We start from the raw sequence: 23,322 nt of genomic DNA on the forward strand, positions 1-23,322 counted from the left end.
CATTCGGTTTGTTGATCGCTTGTCATTTTGTCATTTGGAGATATTTTTGATTCCTTGGTCTCCATTGATTTATGGCGACTGTAACATGGTCACGACGATTTTTTGGACCAAAAAATGGACACCCTAATGACAACATAAAAAAAAATACGGATCTAATATTTTGCGATAAGGAACAAAACTACCAATTTTTACGAAATTCTGAGAACCACTATATTGTTTTGCTATGGAATGGTTGAATATCTCAAAATGTTCATGTTCAATTTATATATTTAAAAAAATTATGAAAAATGCAAATTTTTGAAATATTGAAAACTATGGACAGTAGAAAATTTACAAAAATCGTAGAACAACTCCTTTGGTCGAATAATTCAAAATAGCCAAAATAGCATCCCTTTTCCATTTGGAATTATTTATACGATACCAAGAAACCTCGTTGGATGTTCCATTTACATATGTGAACGTTTTTCTCGTCAGACTAGAACATTGCAGAGCACAGTGCTATACAATAACCCAGCACGCGAAGTCGTCATTAACCTCCTGTTATTCAAACTCTGAACTTGAAACGACAAAAGCTAAAGCCGACATCCACCTGTTCTCGCCCGTAACTCGGTAGGTTCCTCTCACTCTCTCATATCGTATTATCGATGATATGATGCGATGGGTGACATACATAAACAACATCGTTGTGTGTTCTTTTGTTCTATTTGATGTTCCACCTCAGAACTGCAAACAGGGAGCAAACGAACCTGTCCAGCAGGTCATTGAGCAAACAGAAATAAAACAAAAAGCTTTTTCCCAAACAGAAACCCAAACACCCCCTCCCCCTTGGTAAGATATGTGAAGGTTACTACGCAGCTGTTATCCCGTGTCATTTTTTGAAGCGCACACTTTATCGACTCGTTATCAGATTTCGCTCCCGGCTCATCACAATAATCCACAATTGTGTGGAGCTTAGTTGTGTATGCCTTTGTGAGTCATCGATTTTTGCGCCAAAGGGAGACTCGTAGAAGTGCGATATTTGCGACCAAACGGGAAAAACAACTTCTATTTCAATATCTAAAGAGCACGGTCTGTGTCTCTGATTAACGAGATTGGAGATTCCTGCGGCTGGCGTGCTATTTCCGCTCCAGGATACAAAGCGCAATTTGATGATAATTGCCTATACTGTACGGAGTGTTTGATATGCCAAAAGTTATGATACACCAGACTGAACTTTCCGCTTGTTAGCGTGAGATCGCAATCACAATTTCACATCTATGGTGACGCCACCTACCTACCTACTTGCACAGCACGCAAATTGGTTAACTTGTTGAGTGTGTTCGCCTGCCTAATTTGCATACAAACAACCGCACACCGCCGGGAAGCAGCGATGCCACAAATACAGATTTTTGTACACGAAATAAATTGGGACCCCCTTGTTTAGGTTTGTTTGATAGCCCAAAAAATAGTTCCAAAAATTAACTATTTTTTGAGCTAACAACAGCATCTTACGGTATCAACATAAACAGGAGTCCCAAATGTTGTCGTGTACAAAACTCTGTATTTGTGGCATCGCTGCCGGGAAAGTATATTTTCGTCTTTGGAGGTGGGTGTTTGGTAATTCTAATAACTGTGTTTGTTCAAGAATATCAACAAGTAGGAATACGACAATAACTTCGCACAATGCTACTGAGGGTAAGAAGGATGGATCGCGTTTTCGGTAGTTTGTAATTTGCATCAATTACTGGAATCGTTTGCCACGAACGAGACGTATGGTACAACTTTGAATGGAGTAAAGCGAAGACAACATATCAAAAAGACCGGTAGCTCTGTCAGAACTCAAGGGACAGATACAATAGCGCAAAGGTGAGCAAACACGCAAACCATTACTTTAAGTTGAGGGGATTTTTTTTACTATCGGACAAAATGGGCCGAAGGGTCTCAGAATTTTAAGAAATTTTGCCCACCAGTTTATGGTTATATGAACGAAAAATAAAAACGATATATCAAGGGTGATTTGAGATTTAAGCGTTATTGATTTTGTAAACAAACACGTAAATCGCCGATTTCTCGCAAATAAAAAGCTCAATCTTGTGTTTAAACAATCTATACCACATGATAAAAGAATCGTTCCTCTACCTAACAGTGTTTGAGATTGAGCTTTTACTCGCGAGAAATCGACGATTGACGTGTTTCTTTACAAATGCAATTACGCCCAAATCTCAAATCACTCCGGATATGAAAGCTATATCGAGGAAATTCAAGACATCGTTGTCCAATAAGCTAAGCTAGCAAATGGCACTTCTATTCTAAATGACGTCTGAGACAAAGTTGTAGAGAAAAGTTTCTTTCTGGGAAAAATAAACAAAAAAATGTGTTTGGTAATTTCAAGTAAAAAAAAAAAAAAAAAACCTAAATAGGGGAAATGGATGTAGTGTCGTCTTAAATGCTCCTAATTTGGGCCCTTACATAAATTCAGCAATCGACTAAATTTTCAATAGCGGCCAAAAATATCCATTAGTTCCGTCCCAATGACGTGTTCATCTAGATAAAATTGATAAATAGCAGATTTATAGCGATGGGCCCAATCTTAGATCCATAGGCCAACATTAGAGTCAATTTCCCTATCTCAAAATGTTTTTGTTCGATTTTTTTAGATTCTTTTTTTTTTTAAAAAGCTCATGAAAAATTAAAACTTTTAGAATGCTTAAAATTATGGACAGTCGAAATTTAAAAAAATCGTGTATCAAGAACTCAGAAAATATTGTTTGATACATTTTTAAACTATTTTCTCTGAAAAATACACGTGGATCGTACCAACGAAAAGTTCAAAAAGTTGACCAAAGTTCTTGTTCAAAGATTTTTTTTTTCGGTTTTCAAGTGTCCATGGTTTTAAACAGTGTTGGGAAAATATCAAAAAATCAAATCTCACCAACGCCCAAGATCACGCTTGATTTTCGTAGACAAAAATCAACAAGCGAACAACTGCGGTTGATTTTGCAAGCTGTGATATCGCAGCTCGGAATATCAAGCAAACAAAACTCACCAACTGCAAATCTCACCAAACTGTGGTGAGATTGAGTTTAATGATTTTTGCTTTACACCCGAATGCAATCGAAACTTCCATAACGGCTTGCAGCAGTCCCTTCGCGTCTGCCATCGGTGAAGATCGAAAAGAGATAGCAAACTATGCTTTCTCTTTCTAAGAAAATTATGTGCAATGGAATCGAATTCGCAATATAAAAGGAGCTTGTAAAATCAATATCAAGCATGATATTTTGTTCCAATATCACGCGTGATATTGTGAGCGCATGAGAGCGGAAAAATATCAATTGAATTCTGATTTTGCCAACACTGGTTTTAAACATTGCAAAAGTTTGCAGTTTTCATAAGTTTGTTTTAACTAGATTGTTTGAGCATGTTTTTCTTAAATCATCGAGTATTAAAACGGATGTTCGGTCACAAGTCAAAAAAAAAAATATAGCGCAGATGCAATAATTTCCATTAAACATATTAATAAGGAATTGACTCTAGGATCTTCAGTACTTATTTTTGAAATATTTGAAATGAACATTAATTTTTGTACAAAATATTCAGAATATACTTGAAAGAATAACTACCAAAGTTACACCGTTTTACGGAATCGAGTTTTCATAGAGTTCCTTCAATTCCTCGAGCTCTCTCATTTTCGACAGTTCTGGAAGTTTCTAAAGTTTCTGAAGCTCCTAAAATCAGTTGAGACTTTCAGAAGTTCCAAGAGCTCCAATAATTATTAGCGAAGTTGCGAAAGTTTTTCGAGTTTCCGAGAAGATCCGTCAGTTTCCGGAGTTCTGAGAATTAATGACGTTCTAAGGGCTTCTGGAGTTCCAACAGATTGAGTAGCGGCTAGCACTTCCTGGAGTTTCTTAAGTTCTTCGATTACCGGAGTCAATGTAGTAGGCATGGAAAATCATTTACAATCATTTCGTGCATTCATTCATTTGCCTCTATCTTGAGTTAGGTAAAGGAGTGTGCGTTTAACTAGTACTATCGCATTAATGGTCCTTCGCTCATTTTTAACTTCTATTCAATTTTTACACTGCTGTACTATCAACCGCGGACCTATCAACCTATCCTCTTAAGAACTTTCTCTAGTTAATAGATTATCGCACTAAAGCTTCATGTTGATATTAGATAGCATTTCCAACCAACTCTAACAATCCTAAACTTCCCGTAAGAAGTAACAAAAAATCACTTTGAAAAGGATATTTGAGCAAAATTTTAATACTAATATAATGTTAAAAAACAGTTAAATTTGTCATTAGATTTTAAATCAACTTTCAGCCGCTGTTTGAATGTATTTAAATAGATTTTAATTTGTTTAATTATCTTAAAGATAAATCGTTCAGCTCAAATATTTGTAGGGGCAAGATTTGGGAGCATCATTATCATCATCATCATTTCTGCATAAATTATTAAAAGTTCCCTAAAATCTAGCTCGTGCAAACCAATTTAAAAGTATTAAAAATTGATCATTTTGAAAGTAATATAGCGCTTAGAACTCCCATCCCGGGATTTTGGCATTTCCCGGGATTTCCGGAATCGCGTGTGCCACGGGATTTTTAATTTGAAACTCTTTTACCCCTTTAAATCTTTCTTGGAATAACTATAGCAGAATTTGAATCCAAAACTTTCACATCTTATGAAATATATCTCTTCCCTTCGTTTTACATTTATGTTGATTTATCGAAAATATTGCACACAGATATCATTTTTTGTATATGATCGTTGTACAAGAAGTAATTTATAGAATTTATAATCAAAATTTGAAAAAAGAACATACACATTCTGGAACGTATATTGTACAGGCGCAAACAACACACGCACCGCAAAATCAATATTGTATCAGCCGAAATCAATTATGTATGTTTTCTAAAATATTATAACGCAAAGGTGATGCAACATCAGCATACGTTTGCTTTTATGATTTGGATTATTCTAGGAATGGCTTGAATCAGTGGATATGCTTTATGGCAGGGCTGTCATCTGATCACTCAATGCGCGCAATGTACTGATTTTCTGAAATAAACAAAGTGAGAATCAAGCAAACTCAAAGTTTGCTTGTCTTTCACCCTGCGCAAGTGTAAAGCAGCGGAGAAAAAAAAGACAGACAGAGGCATTCCACGAAGGTTCGCAAATCGATCCTGACCGATCATTTCCAATTACGCTGAAACTTTGCACAGTTGTTCCTTTTTAGTAAAGGCGCCATTTTGTGCTCTCAGTTTTTCATATTGAATTACGACTACTTTTTGAAAAGGGCCTGTGTAAAAATAGTACTAATGAGTTTAAAAATATATATTGCCGAAACGCTTTGTTCGATTGATTTGGGGTCTAGAGCAAAGTTGTAGATATTATTTTGGCAATTGTGTAAAAAATATACACTGTAAAAAATTTCGTTTGTATCAATGAAAAAAAATATATTTATTATTAAAAAAGTTAATTTCTCAATAAGTACATTCGTTTTAAGCCTCATTGAAGCTCATAATGTTTGCTACTAACTGGCAAAGTTTGGTGATGGTAAACTCAAAAACAAAAAAGTTATGGTTTTTTGAATATTTCACGATTTTTACATTTTCATTAAAAACACATTTTTTTTAACCGTGTATATTTTTTCAAGAATTGCATTTTAATTTTGCACAACTTTTCCGAAGACACCATAGCAATCAAGCAAGCCGTTTTTGCAATGTATTAAAATGTTTATTTTATAAGCGCTTTTCTATACAGGCCCTATCGGAAAAGCTAGCTTATTTCACTATTCAATATTGTCCTGTGTATGATTTGAATGATTTTTTTTCCGGTGTCATTGCCGCTCTGAGAGCCTACTAAGCATTTTTTATAGCTTCAGAGAGGTTCGGAGATCTACTGAGAAATTTGTTGAGCTTCAGCGTAGATCTTGAGAACAGAACTTCAAAACTTCAGAAAATTTTACAGGAATTAAAATAAATTTGCAGAAATTCAGAAAAATTCTCAAGAAGAGACCGTAGATCTTCATATAAATGATCATAGAAATTTTCAAAACTTCAAGCAAGCTAAAATATTTTCAGATCAATTTGTAAAACTATAAGCGAAATAATTTTAAATCTTCAGGGAAATCCGCAGAACTTCAGACAAGTCCAAGAATCTACAGTGAAATGTAAAGAATTTCACAAAAGTTTGGAGACCTACTGAAAAATTATTGAACATCAGAAAAGTTCGTAGATCTTCAGAAAAAAAGCTACAGAATTTTGAAAAAAAAAATACAAAATTTCTAAAAAAATCACAAGAATGGTCATAGATATTCAGATAAATTTAAAAACCTTCAAGAAAGTGTGCAGACTTTCTGATACATTTTTAAAATCTTAGAAATTTGTAGGTTTTGAGAGAGGCATTTAAAACTTCAAGGAAGCTCAAATGTGTTCAGATAAATTTTTGAGAACTTTAGGTAATTTAGAAGACCTTCAAGGAAATTTTCAGTTCTTCAGGGCAGCCCGAGAGAATACAGAGGAATTTACAAAACTTCAGCGAAGTTTGCAGATCTACCGAGAAATTTATTGAGCCTCAAGGTTTTTATCGTAGATCTTGAGAATAGAACTACGGAGCTTCAGACAACATTACAGAACTTCGAAGATATTTGCAGAACTTCAGAAGAGTAGGTATTAAGAGAAATCTGCAGAACTGCTAGGAATTTTGCAGAACTTCAGAGACATTCAGTGGTTCAGAAAGCTTCACAGTTTCAGAAAAATCTGAGATCCTCAGAAAAAATCGTAAAATTTCACAAAAGTACTTCAATTCCAAAAACAAATAGCAGCGAAGTACGAAAGTCCAAGATTTTGCAAAACTCCATGGAAGGTGGAAATGGATAGATCTGAAGAACTTCAGAGAAGTCCGTAGATCTTAAGAGAAGTCTGTAGAACTTCAGGAAGTTCGTACAGTTTTAGAAAAAAAAAATGCAAAGCTTCAGCAAAACTCATAGAAGTTCAGGAAAGTTCGCCGATCTTTAGAAGTATTAACACAACTTTAGAGAAATTCGTAAATCTTCTGAGAAATTTTAAAAACTTCAGCGATGTTCATATATTTTCAGATAATTTGTAGAGCTTTGGGGTATTTCAGATAAATTTGCAGAACTTTATGGAAATCCAAGAATCCACAAAGAAATTTACAGAACGTTAGAGAGGTTTGGAAATCTACAGATCAGAAATACAGTACTTCAGAAAACTTTACAGAATTTTAAAGAAATTTTAGGAACTTCGGAAAAGTTCAGAGAGTAGATCGTAAATCTGCAGATGTTTAAATAAATTTTCAAAATTTTACTGTGGTTCTTGGATGTTAAGAGTAATTTACAGAGCTTCATGGAAGTTCGTTGATCTTTAGAGTTATTTGCACAACTTCAGAAAAAAATAGTAGATCTTCAGAGAACTTCCTAAATCTTCTGGGAAGATTAAAAATTTCTGGGTAAACTTTTTTATACTTTAGGGAATTGTGTAGATGTTCGGAGATATTTGCAATCATGAAAATCTACACCGAAAATTACAAAGCTTTCGAGAAGTGCACAGATTATAAGAAATTTAGTGAACATCAGAGATACTTATTGATCTTTCTGCAGGGATTGAGGAACTTTGTAGATTTTTAGAGCAATTTGCTGAACTTCTGAAGAACACACAGAACTTCAAAGAAATCCACAGAACTACCGAGAAATTTGCAGATCTTCAGGAAAGTTTGTTGATCTCTGAAGATATATTACCAGAGAACAGAAACAAAACATCAGGGACGTCCGAAAGTCTTAAGAGAAACATGCAGAATTGAGTACTTAACAAAAAAATTCATAACTCAAGGAATCATTTAGATCTATATAGTACTTTACCCACTACCTTGTCGAAGGTTTGTATTGACATCCTGGCGAAGTTTTGAAATCCTTTTTCATCTTCATATCGCAGTTCTTGAAGGACCAGATCCCTGCTGGTGTTTCTCCTGAGCAACCATATCCTGCTCCACAAAGTTTACATTTTCCTTCTAATTTTATTTCAAATAATAAAAGCAAATACGTACGTCGAAGCTAGAGCAATTTTCCGGTAATTCATGATGGAATTATTTACTTTTGATTCCTGATACAGTTTTGTTTTGAAATCAAAATTTACAGTTCTTTCAACATGTGCAAGCAGTGTGAACACCAGCAAACAGGGGTGTTCGACAAAGTGGATCGAATGTAAATTCGAGCAGATTTTTCATTATTGAGGCGGTCAAAATCAGACCAAGAAATCAGATAGTCTAAACGGACCTTAAGCAAAGTCTGCAAAGAACTCAAAGAAGACATTAGCGCTTGTTGTAGTATATTTGCTCCCTGCGCCGCAAGGAGTGTACCGCTCATTGTGCGGATCGCTTTCTCACAGATTAGTTGGAAAAGAGTGTGCGAAGTAAATGGGAGAACCACACACTCTTTGTCGAGTTATCAGTTGGTATGCATGCACAAAGTTGCTTTGCCTACGCTCTGAGGTGCTTTCCAGCCCTGCTTTATGGTCAAGTAGTTTGACCTTGATAATTCTGAAGCAGACCAGACTAATCCCAAATATTACGAGTTGATAATTGAAAAACACATCTCATTGTAATTCTAATTATTACTGCTACTCGAGATAATATGGATTGAACCAAACATTTATTTCAGAATCCAACTTAACAAGGAGTTTCCTTACGTTCTAAATTATATGTATTTATAGGTTATTTTAAAGTATCGTTTTTTGACAGTAATATGTCACAAAGAATAAGAGTTGCATGGTATAAAGACTGATGCATAATGCAATAACTAATTCACATTTCCAGCCTACCCCATTGGAATAATCAATGGATAATTTGATCTAGATATAAATAATTTTATGTTTCAGAAGCATTACATCCATGAACGTCTTAAATGATTATTTTTTTATTTTCCTATAAAGGGGAAATGGATGTCATTTCGGCCTAAATGCCCCTAATTTGGACCCATACATAAACTCAGTCATCGACTAAATTTTCAATAGCGACCAAAAATATCCATTAGTACCGTCCCAATGACGTGTTCATCTAGATAAAAATGATAAATAGCTGATTTATAGCGATGTGCCCAATCTTAGATCCATAGGCCAACATTAGAGGCATTTCCCCTATATATGTACATGTCTAATCATAAAGGGTGGGATCCTCTTTCCATTTCTTGGGGCGTCCCATTTTTGCATCCAATCAACCCATTTTTGGCCCGTCATACAGCGACATGCTGACAACTTAGGATTAAAAGATTTCTCAGAGGTCACGGCCATCACACATTGTTTAATTTCAGCAAACAAAACGGCCAACATACAGTTATTGGCAACACCGTGTGTGTGTATCCATTAACCTCAACCTCTTACTACCACAAATTGTTATAACACTAATAGGCGGTCGGATCGTTGTGCCTTCTGCATCTCCCTTAAGTAATTGTCGTATTTTTGCCTTTGGCCGCAGTATTCACAGATTAAATTGATCATATAGAGGGAAATGGCTCTAATGTTGGCCTATGGATCTAAGATTGGGCCCATTGCTAAAAATCTGCTAATTATCAATTTTATGAACGCGTCATTGGGACGGTACTAATGGATACTTTTAGTCGCTATTGAAAATTTAGTCGATTGCTGTATTTATGTATGGGCCCAAATTTATTTATTTATTTCGTCAACCAACGTAGACTAGTACAATTAATTAATACAGTTTTGTTTTCTTAAATATATATTTATATAAAAAAGTAGTGTCAGCTTTCTTGTCTTTTCTTTTATGAGTTGTTATTTCTTATGGAATAAAAATATTGCTTTAGTTTATGCCGAGACATTGTAAAGTCAATGGTTTCGCAGTGTTTATTGTAAGAGGCCATCATGCGGTTTAATGGCCCATATTTTGCATAATTTGTGCGATGATGTTTTATGGCAAATAAATTTCGATTTCGGAGTTGCCGAGTGGGTGCATGGAAATTTAATTTTGATAAAAGTTCTGTTGAGTCAATTCGCTGCGAAACGATATCATTTACAAATGAAACCATTGCATATTCACGACGCTCTTTTAATGTTTGTATGTTTATAAGCATGCAGCGTGCTTCATATGATGGAAGAGGAAATGAAGTCCAACCTAATTTACGAAGAGCGTATAATAGAAATTGTTTTTGTACTGATTCTAATCTTTCTTCGTGCGTGATTGAAAATGGAGACCATACAATGCTGCAATATTCCAGTATTGACCTCACATAGGCAATATATAGTGTTTTAATTGTGTAAGGGTCCTGAAAGTTATAGCAAAAGCGCTTGATAAAGCCTAGCATGTTATTTGCCCTGTGAATAATTGTATTGTAATGGTCTATGAAAGTTAGCTTAGAGTCTAAGATAATTCCTAAGTCCCTAACTCTTTCACATTTGTCTACAGTTTGATTTCCTAATGCAATTGAAATATTTGAAGTTGTTCTTTTTCTACTAAATGATATTAAGTTACATTTTTTTACATTCAATTCTAGTAGACTTTTTTTGCACCATATGTAGAATATGTGTATTTCATTCCGGAATATATTGATGTCTTCTTCATTTCTTATTTCCAAAAAGAGCTTCATGTCGTCGGCATAAATAAGCAATTTAAGTTTTTTGAGAATGTAAGATATGTCGTTTACGTATAGAATAAAAAGGAGAGGTCCCAAATGAGAGCCTTGGGGGACGCCTGAAGTGATTTGAATTGGGCTCGATTTCTTTCCGTTGAATTTAATTATTTGTTGGCGGTTAGTTAAATATGATTCAAGCCATTTCAGGAGCCCTGACTTAATTCCAATTTTTTGCAGTTTAAAGAGTAGCATTGGTATGTCAATGCGGTCAAATGCCTTGCTAAAGTCTGTATAGAGAGCTTCTACGTGGTTTCCATTATCCATTGCATTCAATGAATAGTCTATAAATTCAAGTAAGTTGGTCGAGGTCGAACGACCCTTGAAAAAGCCGTGTTGCATGTCAGTAATTCTATTTTTGATTTGGAGAAATAATTTTTCGTTGATAATTGACTCGAAAAGCTTAGGAATGCAAGAGATAATGGCTATTCCACGATAATTACGTACGTCAGATTTTCGACCAGATTTAAAGATAGGTACTAGAAATGAGGTTTTCCAAATTTTAGGGAAGGTTCCGGATTCCAGGGACATATTAAAAAGCCAAAACAATGGAGCAGTGAGTTAGGGACATTTAGACCGATATCATGTCCCCTATGGGAAAAGATATTTATTTTTATTTTTTAGTAGCATGATATGATGACCCAATATCATACACACTTAGAAATACCTAATCTTACACGTGACGGAATCCATCTTTGACACAAAGGATGAGACGTAAACAAACATTTCATGTAAAATTAAGTGCTCCAAGACTGAAAAGGTCGAAAGTACGTTTGATTGAGCTGAATTTCGCGTCTATTATGACTCAAGTTTATGTCAAAATTGACGCTCGTATATGTCAGTCTCAGAGCACTCAAATTTACATCAAATTTTCTAAGTGTGTAGGCTCAATTTTTAAATAAGACTAAACTCCTTTATTGTATTGTTCATTACTCATACAACATTCATATTTCATTATGTACCAAATAACAAACAATGCTGGGATTGTGAGGGACCATTAAGGCACCCGATTGAAGCGATTTGAACGGGGAGACTGGTAATGTCAACTCCCTGTTGATAACATTTCGTGGATAAAGGGCGGGCTAATCTTCCCACTCATTGTGCTCGTCGTGCGATCATGTTGCTGGAAGGAGATTCTATCCTGTCCCGTAGATGCGTATAAGCTACTTTGCCTATCGATCCACCCAATCCGTTTTTAACCTGTCATACAGCGACATGTTGAGGACAACCAGAGGTTATTGAGCTTGATCATGACAAACAGAGAAGAGAGCCCACTGCTAACGGACTTAGTCTCCGAGCTACAATGGGTGATAAAACACTATCATGCATCATGCATCACGGATGATCGTTGTACAAGTAGTAATCGTGAAAAATATGATCTAGCAGTGAAACAAACCATGCACATTTTGATCAAATTTTATAATCGCGTATCTAGATGGTAAATAGATGAAAATCAGGTTGAGCCTCGTTGTTGAGTTGATCGAAAAACCATTGACATTCATTGTTAAGGCGGTTGGAAATACGTTATGAAGCTAGTCTCGACTGATGAAAAGACTCAGTAATTGCAGTTTTAGAGTCCTTCCTTAAACTAGCCAGCGAAATCTTGTAAAATAATTACTCCTTCCGGAGGAACTTCAATATGTCGCCGACTTCTGTCTTGGCTTCCATAGCTCTCGCTAGCTGTTATTTTCTAACCATTTCTTACGTTAACAGGTATGCATTACCTTTATCCGTTAGTATGTAATCTATGTAATCCTAAAGCACGACAAAATAGTTTTTACAAATACATCAGAAATCATCCACCACAATCATCATGATCTGCATGGACTATTGTGAAATTTGGCTGATAAACATAAAATCACGCCACATCAGGGAACTTCTTAGAAGTCAAGAGCCATTCATTTGATTTCAGAGAACATCATAGAATCAAGAAAATCAGGGACTGTTATAGAACTTCAAGGAACTTCATAGAGCTCCAGGATACTTCGTAGAATTTTTGACAACTTCGTGAAAGTTTAGGGAACTACGTTTAAATTATGGATTTTTTTTTAGAATTGCAGCAAATAGGAGTTCAGTCTGAGAATGCTCAGCGAACTTTGTACAACTTCAGTGAACTTCGTAGAAGTGCAGAGAAGTTTGTTGAACTTCGGCAACATTTATAGAAAGTTTGCAAACTTAACTGAAATTTCGAGAATCTTGTAGAAACTCGGAGAACTTCGTTGATGTTCAGGGGACAGCGTAGCAATTCAGGAAATTTAAGAGAAATTCACAGATCTTCAGAGAATTTCGTATGAATTCAGATAGTTTTGTTGAAATTCGGGAAAACTTCATAGAAGTGGGAACTTCTGTTTGGGGAACTTTGTTGAATTTAAACTATCGATAATCTTAAAAGTTTAAGAAACTTTATAATAGTTCAGTGAACTTTGTAGAAGTTTACTACAGGGAATTTGGTAAACGATCAGCAAAATTCGAAAATTTTTGGCAAACTCTCTAGAAGTTCGGTAAAATTTGTAGATGTTCAGGAAGTTTCGTAGAAGATCAGGAAACTGTGTAGCTTTGGAGGCTTTGTTTCGCCAATATGTTCCGGAAAATTCCTAGACAAGGTTCAGGTTCTTTCCGGAAGTCGAGAGAAATTGATGGATGTTATGATATCGAAAAAACAATTATGAATCTTAATAAGTTCAGAGAACTTTGTAGAAGCTCAGATTTTTTTAAGGTAAGAGGACTTTGTGGGGGCGACCCCGGCGTAGTGGTTAACATCCATACCTCTCACGCCAAAGTCACGAGTTCAAATCTCACCACAAGCCACGAATGACCCAAGAGTGTTAAAGTGACTATAATTAAAAAAAACATAAATAAATAGGGGAACTTTGCAGATGATTACGGAACATTGTATGAATTATTTTAAATTCGTACAAGTTCAGCAAGCTTTGCACAAATTCAGTTGTAGCTATGAAAAAAATAAAAGTTTTAACTATGGAAAAATCTTTGAAGTACTGGGAACTTCATAGAAGTTTTGAGTTCATGAAACTGAGTTTAAGTTAAAGAAAACTTCTTGAAAGTACAGCAATCTTCGTATAAGTTCAGGATGCGTCGTGAAAAGTTAGATAGCTTTGTTGATATTCACGGATTTTCGATGAGATATCAATAAAGTTCTTTGGATATTATTTAAGGCTTTTCAAGTTAATCAAGTAATCTTCTGAAAATCTGCAACTGTTCAAATTCAAATCACGTCTTTCAGACATTCTACGAAGACGGAAGTTTTATTAGAGAGTATTTAAAGGATATACAGCTGGTCGGAGAGTAAAGGCCTCTGAATATTTTTCAAGACTCTAGGTTGATCAATTATTATTTTTAAGATATTCATCCGTCCATAACATTCAAATAACATCTTCAGATAGTCTCTCAAGATTGCTGGTTGATCAGATATTAGTGAATTCAGGTTGATCAGGAAATCTGAAGATCTGGTCAAACATTCAATTGGCTCTCTCAAGATGGCAGATCGGTCAGGAAATACTTAAAAGATTTCCAGCTGATCGAAGATTTCAATAAAGTTCTCTGGATATTTTTCAAGGCTTCAGGTTAATCAAGTATTATTCGGAGTTGGTTGGAAATGCTAACATGAAGCTTTAGTGTGATAATTTATTAGATAGAGAATGATCTTTAGAAGAGAGTAGGTGGATAGTTCCGTTAGAGTACGGCAGTATGAATTTGAATAGAAGTTGAAAATGAGCGAAGGGCCATTAATGCGACAGTTTTTAAAGATAGACGTACATCTTTGCCTAACCCGTACGATGTACGCGGGGACTTGAAGTATGTCTCCAAGTCCACAGGCAAAAATGTGCGTCCCCCTTTTTGCTCATAAACTGACTGCGGCTGTGGAATAGTTCTAGCGACGTTTTCATCACTACCTAAAGCCCCACGTTGCGAGAGCATTTCCAGTCGATGGTGTGTTATAATGCAATTATTGAAGTATTATTGTGAAGGTATTCTCCCGGACGTATTCAAAGATCTCCAGCTAATCGAAGCATTCATTGAAGTCATGTCATGTGAAAGCCACTTGAATAGGAGCAAGTTTTATTCTGAAATATTCGATTTCGGTTACATTATTCATATTCGGTATATTCAGGAAGGAGCTTAAAATATGAAGTCTAAAACATAATTAATTGATCAGAAAACTTTATATGACAGCTTTAAATTTAAAAAAAATCCATCGGAAGCAAGCTTCCGCATGTCTTCAAAATGTCTGCATAAAAAAATACCTTCACCGAATTTTAAATGCCTTCAAAATGAAGATATGTCTTCAAATCTGGTTTCCCTAGTATTGAAGAAATCTCCTTTTATTGAAATAATTCTTCGACCATTAAAACAATTGACTATCTTTATTCACTTCCCCCTTTCGATTAGAAGTGACGTTTTGCAATTTTTTTTTCGTAAGATCCAAAATGGCCGAATTTTAGCAAAAACGTGGTTCATAACAAATATTTATGCAAAGTTTCATGAAAATCTGAGAAGGTCGAGTATGAGATTCATTTTTTTTTGCTATTTGGCCTGGAAATGCTCAGCTCCTCTCGTTGAGAGCTGATTTGGTGTAGTGGATCAGAATCGGTCTCTAGATTCTGACGTTCCGGATTCAATACTGCTGGCAAGATTGCTTATGTTTGTTCTTAATTTCATGTTTGAATGAATGCATGCATACATGTGGGCGAATATTGAAAAAATAGATGTGAATTATTTCAACGTCAATGTATTGTAAAAATTACCAAGATCTTACATTTAATTGTCTTTTTAACATATAAATTTTGAAGATGTCCCGGGGACTTAGGCAGAAATCGATGGAAAACTAAATAATTCGAAATCAATTTCGGGATCTTCTTCGAAAATCTTCGACAAAATCGAAATATAGTTACTTGTAAAAATTTAATACAATTATTTAATGACTCTATTATGGTTTCAAAGTGGCCCCCACTCACGGTCATATAGCCAGCGAAAGTAGATTAGAGAGATAGGATGGTTAAGTGGACAGAATCTTCTAAAATGCTTCGCCATCGTGAAAAAATGGTGTGAAAATTAATTCTTCTAATGAAACCACAAGCTTACCTTATCACCACTGGAGTAGAAGAAATATTTTAGTTTAACAATATTACAGTGTTCTAGCCGTCGCATTATCTGTAGCTCTCGGTTCTGAAAGAAGAAAAAGAAGAGGAAAGAAAATTAAATTAAGTTTCCTTTGGTTAGAAATCAGAAATCAAGCCATCAGTCAATCAATCATCCCATCAATCAGCCCAGAGGTCACATAAATTACACAATACTAACTAACTTAAACCGATTGGGAACGTGCCACGTGCCGGGAGGGCTATTTCCGTCTTATTCCATTTTCCTTCGATGCAATAGGAAAAGAAAATTGGCCTCATTTTGCCTCTCCGTTAAGGATATTGAATAATTAATTAAATGTTGTGTACCATCGCTTCAACCACGATACTTTCGGTAAATAATTTTGGCCCCCCTGGAACACGGTCGATGAACCCACGGCCCACCATCATCGTCTTCATCATGAAAATAAGGCGCAGTATGCAGCGCCGCAAGGCACCAATAATGTTTAAGGATAGTAAATATGATATCTTTATAATCTACCAAGCGGAAGAAAGGAAGTAGCAAGCTTCCACCCTTTTCCATTCCCATCGGCAAGAGATTCGGGGTGGAAGCCAAGATGTCCACAGCGGAAAAGCTTTATCGATTTTCCCAAATGTACAAGGTGGCCTACACGAGGCTGTATGTATATCTTCGGGAAAGTTAAATTCCCAATAACATTACAAATCCTACAAATCACCGTTGACGGTTCCGGCTTTATTCTATTCTGGGGATGGTTTTCCATCCTGAAGCTTTGGTGTACTTCCGAAAGATTTCGTTGTCTGAAGTAATATACTTAGCTACAAGCTCACGTGCGTGTGCAAAATGTCCTCGAAAGGAAAGCATTTAACAGCGATTATGCCAGAATTTTACCATTCTATTCTATTTGGACCACTTCTTCTGAATTCCCAATTCAAAGACACTTAGATCTATAGTGAAACTTCGATTTTTCCAACGATCAGAATCAGATCAACCACTTTCCATCCCCGAAAAATCCTCAAGTGGCCCGGGATTCGCCTGCAGCATGCTCACGCGCCTACACTGGTTGGTTATAGCAAAGACATCATATCAACAAGACTGGCAACTTTGCGCGCTGCGATTGACCCATAGAAAAAATGAGCACATAGGTAAACCTCTCTTCTGCGGTTGAAATCTTTGCTATCCCAATTCGTTCGAAGCATTTACCATTGAGCGATAGATGACGCTATTGTGTCTAGTTCATAGCGGGGTCATACGAGAAAACTGAATGGTTGCCTCTCTTCTTGATGTGTTGTCTTCGGTTATAGGCAATTCAAAGGGATATTTTTAACTTTCGGAAAACCGAAATACGCCATGGGATCCCACGCGTATTCTTTTGGTTGAAAGTTTATGCTGACTTCATTCGGCAGCATTCCGCTACTCAACTTGATTGGAAGAGTAAATATGTGTCGCCTCCTGATTTATTCAGATTTCAAGCGTGGGACGTTATGAAATATGAAAATAACCCACAATTCGGTTTCCATTTTTTTTTCAGTGCGATTCCTTTTGTCCAATTGGGCGAGGTTTTTTTTTGTCACTTTACAAAGGACAGAACAGTAGTGTAAATAATTGCTTTCGGCTTTGTCGGACGATGAATGAAGTCCGACAAAAAGCTTTGAAGCTTTGTATGGCTTTTGCGGATCAATGACCAAACAACCGTCACGCCAGACAATTACTAATGGACAAATTTAATTAAGTGCTGTTTGATCTTCGATGAATTGGCAACCGGCGGAGACACATGATTGAGTCCTTTTAATTGGAATTGATTTTCCGATGGATCGATGCAAAAATTGAAGCCGGAAGAAGTAAAACTTTCAAGACAACATCGAGAGGATACTTTCGCAAAGTTGTTTTCCTTTTGTCCTTGAGTGTGGAAACTTATTCCGTCAGCTGCTGCAAGCGACAAACTTGAGTCATAAAAACTGAAAACTGCTTGGGAGCGGTCAACTTTTTTATTGCGATTACGACGTCGTCTGTTACAAACATTTTCTCAACCGCTCAGCTGATGAAACATGTTGGGAAAATTATTTACGGTTGTTTGGAGTTTATTGTCAGTTAATTGAAAATCCCACTGCCAAAATTAATACTGTGTTAAATATTTGCGGTTTGACATTTAACTGTTCTGCCCATTAAAGTGAAATGAGTTATCCATTAGAATAGATTGTTAACTACCGGCAAGTTACATGTGCTGTTAAGATACTATCGTGAAAAATACCAAATCTAGGTTGTCCTACCCATAAAAGCCAACTGAGAAATACATTTTCAACAGTCTTTTTCTCGGCTTGCTGTTTTTTTTCCATATGGGACAGGTATGCTTTTATAGGCAGTGCTGTTGATATATGTGCAGTTAGGATGTAGCACTTCCCACAAAGATCAAGTGTGGTCATAATGTTGTAGAATATTTCACTTGCTAAATGTCAGCTAGTATACTAAATCAACAATATATGTAGCCCCTTGCTTTTCAAAACATTACACAAGCTGTTCGACACACCATCTAGCGTTACCGACAAACATTCAATGACAGTCGAGGGGTGCGTGAACAGCATTTTCTTTATTTAAATGCAGTTTTATTATTTTTTTTATAATCAGTGAAATAAATTGTGCACATGGTTCAAACTTGTAGACATACTCTTTAGGGTGGTTCAATATATGGATTTTGCGCCATCCCACTCAATCGATTTCAGATCAGGTCCTGATCATTCACCCAACATTGGAGGTCATTTGGATGCGAAATCGTACTGCACTGGCTCTTTGAATTTTATATGGGAATTACTTTTTGTATTCATCGTCGCAGCCCTTCGCCATAATGATGTACGGAAAAGTTTGCTATCTGTACTTATGTGAAATTTTTCCAGCTGTAGACCACATTTCAATTGGAAGTCAGGATAATTAGTTATTAATTAATGTCCAAGTCGCTGATATTACTGATATGCATAGTTGAAGATGCTAATTCGAATAACAGACTAGAGTGGCGGGGGCAGTTACCCCTCACCATCCCTCTCCAACGAGGGAGTTTGTGGTAAAGAGAGATGATCAAACCGATTTGTACCTTCATTCATAAAAATTGTCCTTGCTCGCTTTCTACTCCCTATATATATATACAGGGTGTTTGGTTCCGGGTTTTACATATTTTCAGGGTAGATAGGGCTCCTAAAGTTATGAAAAAATCCCCATGAAACATAGGGTCGGAAATGACTGCTAAGTGAGTTATTCAACATTTTATGTTTTTTTGTATTGCCAACTTTGGTTAGCTATATTTTTTTAATCTTAATGTGGTTTTCTGATTTCAACATGCCAAATGAAAGATTAAAGTCTTAGCTATCAATGCTTTTAAGAAAAGAACTCGATTAAAGTTAATTATCATACATTAAAATTGAAAAGTATGTTGAAAGTACCGAAAAAACTGGTGAAATTTCATACATTTTAGTGTTTTTAAGTTGAAAATTTTCATTTCTGTTTATTTAGTTGTTCTACAAAACATTTTCCATGCAGTTCCCTAGATTTGTGCCTTTGGTAGTAACCTTGTAGGCTTTATGGTTTCTTCGTAATTATTGATTTAAAATAGCCAGAAAAACTTGTGACGTTTTCTTAAAATGCGCTATAGTCACCCTATTCGTTCGTACGTTCGGCTGTTGCAGTGGACTACGCACATGAAAATTTGGTAGAATGTTATTGTAAATGTTTAGCTACATTTTTAACTTTTGATTACCGCACATCTCCTGCGCCGAAAGAAAACATAACTGCGGAGATGTTTCGCGGTATCGAATATTGCTCAGTCTCAGCAGAAAACACAACGAGAGACACCGAATCGGCGAATTCTGAGAGCGGAAGGGAGAGAAGTAGGTAGGTGGTAATAAGTCGATGTCCTTTTTATTTCATAGCACTCGCAGCTCAGCTGCGGTGCTGTTTCGATGGAGGAGTGTGGAGCTCCGCTGCTTCTGTATACACACTTAGATTTTTTTACTGGAGTTAATATTTTTACTGGATTTTTGGATTACTGACTCGGTTAAAATTCAAATAACTGTTATTCGTAAGGATTGGATAAAACCGAAAAATTTTATTTTTCATCATTACACGGGGTTAACAGAAGTTAGTCTGTAAATTTTCGTAACACATTTTCTCAACTTTGAATTTTTCACAGATTTTTTTTAAATTTTACCAAAGAGTTCCGCAATTCAAAAACTCGGTAAAAATTACTGACTCGATAGGGTAGGGTAATTGATTCTAGTTGGACCTATCCAAAAACTGATGATGGTTGGACCTATTTTTTCAATCGCTAGTTTAGTCAATCTCCGCTAATTTTTTATTTTCAAAGTTCAATTCACTATCATAAAAAAACTCTTTTTCTTCAATTTGCATGGGTGTTTTATTGAAAAAACTTCAAAACAGTTGAGTTTCAATGTGTTTTCAAAACAGTTCACTTTCCACGCATTAGCTCGTCATCATGCCTTATTTTCAAACATACAAAAAAGGAATATTTTTTACATTTATTTTTATTTTCATGCAGTAAAATACTGCTTTAAGGTGTAAAAAACACGTTAGTTCGCCATTTATCCATTGGTTTCACTAAAATGTTTGAATAATTGACGAAATTCGAATAGATAAATATGATCATGGTTGGACCTACGCATGATGAATCATTGATCGTATCACCTTAAGAACTCAGTATGTTCCATTCCCAGGTTGGAAATTTTCTCAACTTCCCTGGGCATAGAGTATCACTGTGCTTGTAAAAATACAAATGCATACATTGGTTGACATAGAAAGCTTTCAATTAATTACTGTGACTGAGTTCTTAAGGCATACTGAGCTCTTAAGGTGGTATGGTTCAGCGTCCACAAATCAAAGGCACTTTCACTGCCACTTCGAGTTTTCTAGGGAGTTAATCTCGGGCACTATTGCGATTTGAGGCACTAAATTGTCATCATAGTTTTGTTATTGTATGTTTTCCAGTAGCAGATCATGGACTCCTGGAAAAAGCGAAGTGGAACCAGAGCCCGAAGTTCTGGATCGTATCACCTTAAAACAATTTCTATGTAAAGATCCCTTCAGACCGATCGCATTTGTCATAGTGGTCTTTGGTTTTTTGTTCATGATTCCGTTGTAAAAAATCTGGGACTTTGAACAGTTATCTGAAGTCTATGACTTGGAAAATTGGTAACTACACTGCAATGCTCATTTCTGTTTGCAATCTTTGTAAACATATCAAACAGAAATGAATGAATAGTGTATTACTGAATTATAAGTGGGGATGGGTGGCATTCACTAGCCCGAGAATACCCTCCAGTTGTCAACCTCTTCACCAACCAAACATCACTACACACTTATCGAGTCAGTAATATTTACCGAGTTTTTGAATTTCGGAACTCTTCGGTAAAATTTAAAAAATCAGTGAAAAATTCAAAGTTGAGAAAATGTGTTACGAAAATTTACAGACTTACTTCTGTTAACCCCGTGTAATGATGAAAAATAAAAAAAAATTGATTTTATCCAATCTTTACGAATAACAGTCATTTGAATTTTAACCGAGTCAGTAATCCAAAAATCCAGTAAAAATACTAACTCCTGTAAAAAAATCTAAGTGTGTATACAGAAGCAGCGGAGCTCCACACTCCTCCATCGAAACAGCACCGCAGCTGAGCTGCGAGTGCTATGCAATTAAAAGGACATCGACTTATTACCACCTACCTACTTCTCTCCCTTCCGCTCTCAGAATTCGCCGATTCGGTGTCTCTCGTTGTGTTTTCTGCTGAGACTGAGCAATATTCGATACCGCGAAACATCTCCGCAGTTATATTTTCTTTGGGCGCAGGAGATGTGCGGTAATCACAAGTTAAGAATGTATCTAAACATTACAATAACATTCTACCAAATTTTCATGTGCGTAGTCCACTGCAACAGCCGAACGTACGAACGAATAGGGTGACTATAGCGCATTTTATGAAAACGTCACAAGTTTTTATGGCTGTTTTAAATCAATAATTACGAAGAAACCATAAAGCCTACAAGGTTACTACCAAAGGCACAAATCTAGGGAACTGCATGGAAAATGTTTTGTAGAACAACTAAATAAACAGAAATGAAAATTTTCAACTTAAAAACACTAAAATGCATGAAATTTCACTAGTTTTTTTGGTACTTTCAACATACTTTTCAATTTTAATGTATGATTATTAACTTTAATCGAGTTCTTTTTCAAAGAGCATTGATAGCTAAGGCTTTAGTCTTTCATTTGGTTTGTTGAAATCATAAAACCACATTAAGATTAAAAAAATATAGCTAACCAAAGTTGGCAATACAAAAAAACATAAAATGTTGAATAACTCACTTAGCAGTCATTTCCGACCCTATGTTTCATGGGGATTTTTTCATAACTTTAGGAGCCCTATCTACCCTGAAAATATGTAAAACCCGGAACCAAACACCCTGTATATACAATTTCACACTGCCGTACTCTAACGGAACTATCAATTCTATACTTTTATCTCCTCATCTATCGTATAAAAATACCACTCTAGTCTGTTATTCGAAATTAGCATCTTCAACTATGTAAATGATTGACTTCACGCAGAATTAATATAAAACAAATAGTAAAAATTACTGATATGATTAATAAACTGCATTCAGGGCAGCACTGCATCTTTCACTATGACATAGTAGGGCAGAGTACTACTTCTACATAAGTGCCTATTTTGGTCATACCGAACAAAATCATAATAAGCATTGATTTCGATGTGAACGAGTCATTCATACGTTTGTTAAACTAATTTAGTTAAACAGCTACAAAACTAAGTCTATAAGAAGAACGCTGAATATGAATATTTACATCCATTCTTCTCGAAAACAACAGAAGCGCTTCTATCGAATCCATTTTTTCTGCATTCATCCGAATGCTGAAGTGAATCCAATGACGTTTCAATGTGTTTCGGCGGAATTGAAATCAAGAAGCAGTGTTTTTTTTTAATTTACAAGAGAGGTTCAGAAAAAGGCAGGAATATCGTGCAGGCATTTCGAAAATTTGTAGAAGAAGCTGTAGAAGTTCTGATCAAATTTCTAGAAGTTCTACGCGAATATCGGAAGATTTCAACCGAATTTATGAAAAAGTTGAAGGAATTAGTGTCTTTATGAAAATAAATTTATGAGCTATAAAAGACAACAAATAAACAGGAAGTTCAAAAATGTGTCCAAAAGTACACGTGTGGTACGATTTTGGTCAATTTTGAAGTGTCCATAATTTTGAACATTTCAAAAGATTGCATTTACAATGACCTATTTTTTTAAATAAAAATTCCAAAAATCAGCAAGGACATTTTGCAAAATTAGGATTATAAACACATTTTTGGATTTTTTTTTCAATAAATTACTAAAAAAAAGATTTACTATATTTTTCCTAGAAGGATTTTATTTTTTCCCGCAAATTTGTTTCAGATTGCTTCGATCAGAAGTGCCTTTTTCGTGGTACATTTTTTTTTGAAAAATCGCAGACACTATTTTGAAAAAAATATTAGATCCTGCTCTATAGGGACATAGGGGAATTT

The 23,322-nt window shown here is 35.6% G+C and overlaps 1 protein-coding gene across 3 annotated transcripts in view; it reads right to left on the bottom strand.

Annotated features, from left to right (window-relative positions):
- The window catches only part of sgg (shaggy), a 138,346-nt gene that overhangs the window by 57,140 nt on the left and 57,884 nt on the right, over nucleotides 1-23,322 (bottom strand). For all 3 annotated transcript variants that reach the window (XM_065223597.1, XM_065223599.1, XM_065223598.1), the window contains one exon: nucleotides 15,737-15,820. In XM_065223597.1, coding sequence (XP_065079669.1) covers nucleotides 15,737-15,820 — 84 coding nt within the window. The remainder of the gene's footprint in view (nucleotides 1-15,736; nucleotides 15,821-23,322) is intronic.

The sequence above is a fragment of the Ochlerotatus camptorhynchus genome, unplaced genomic scaffold (genome assembly GCF_037179485.1).
Source record: "Ochlerotatus camptorhynchus isolate MF236.1 unplaced genomic scaffold, CSIRO-AGI_Acam_v1.1 ptg000193l, whole genome shotgun sequence".
In the NCBI taxonomy this organism is placed as follows: Eukaryota; Metazoa; Arthropoda; class Insecta; order Diptera; family Culicidae; genus Ochlerotatus; species Ochlerotatus camptorhynchus.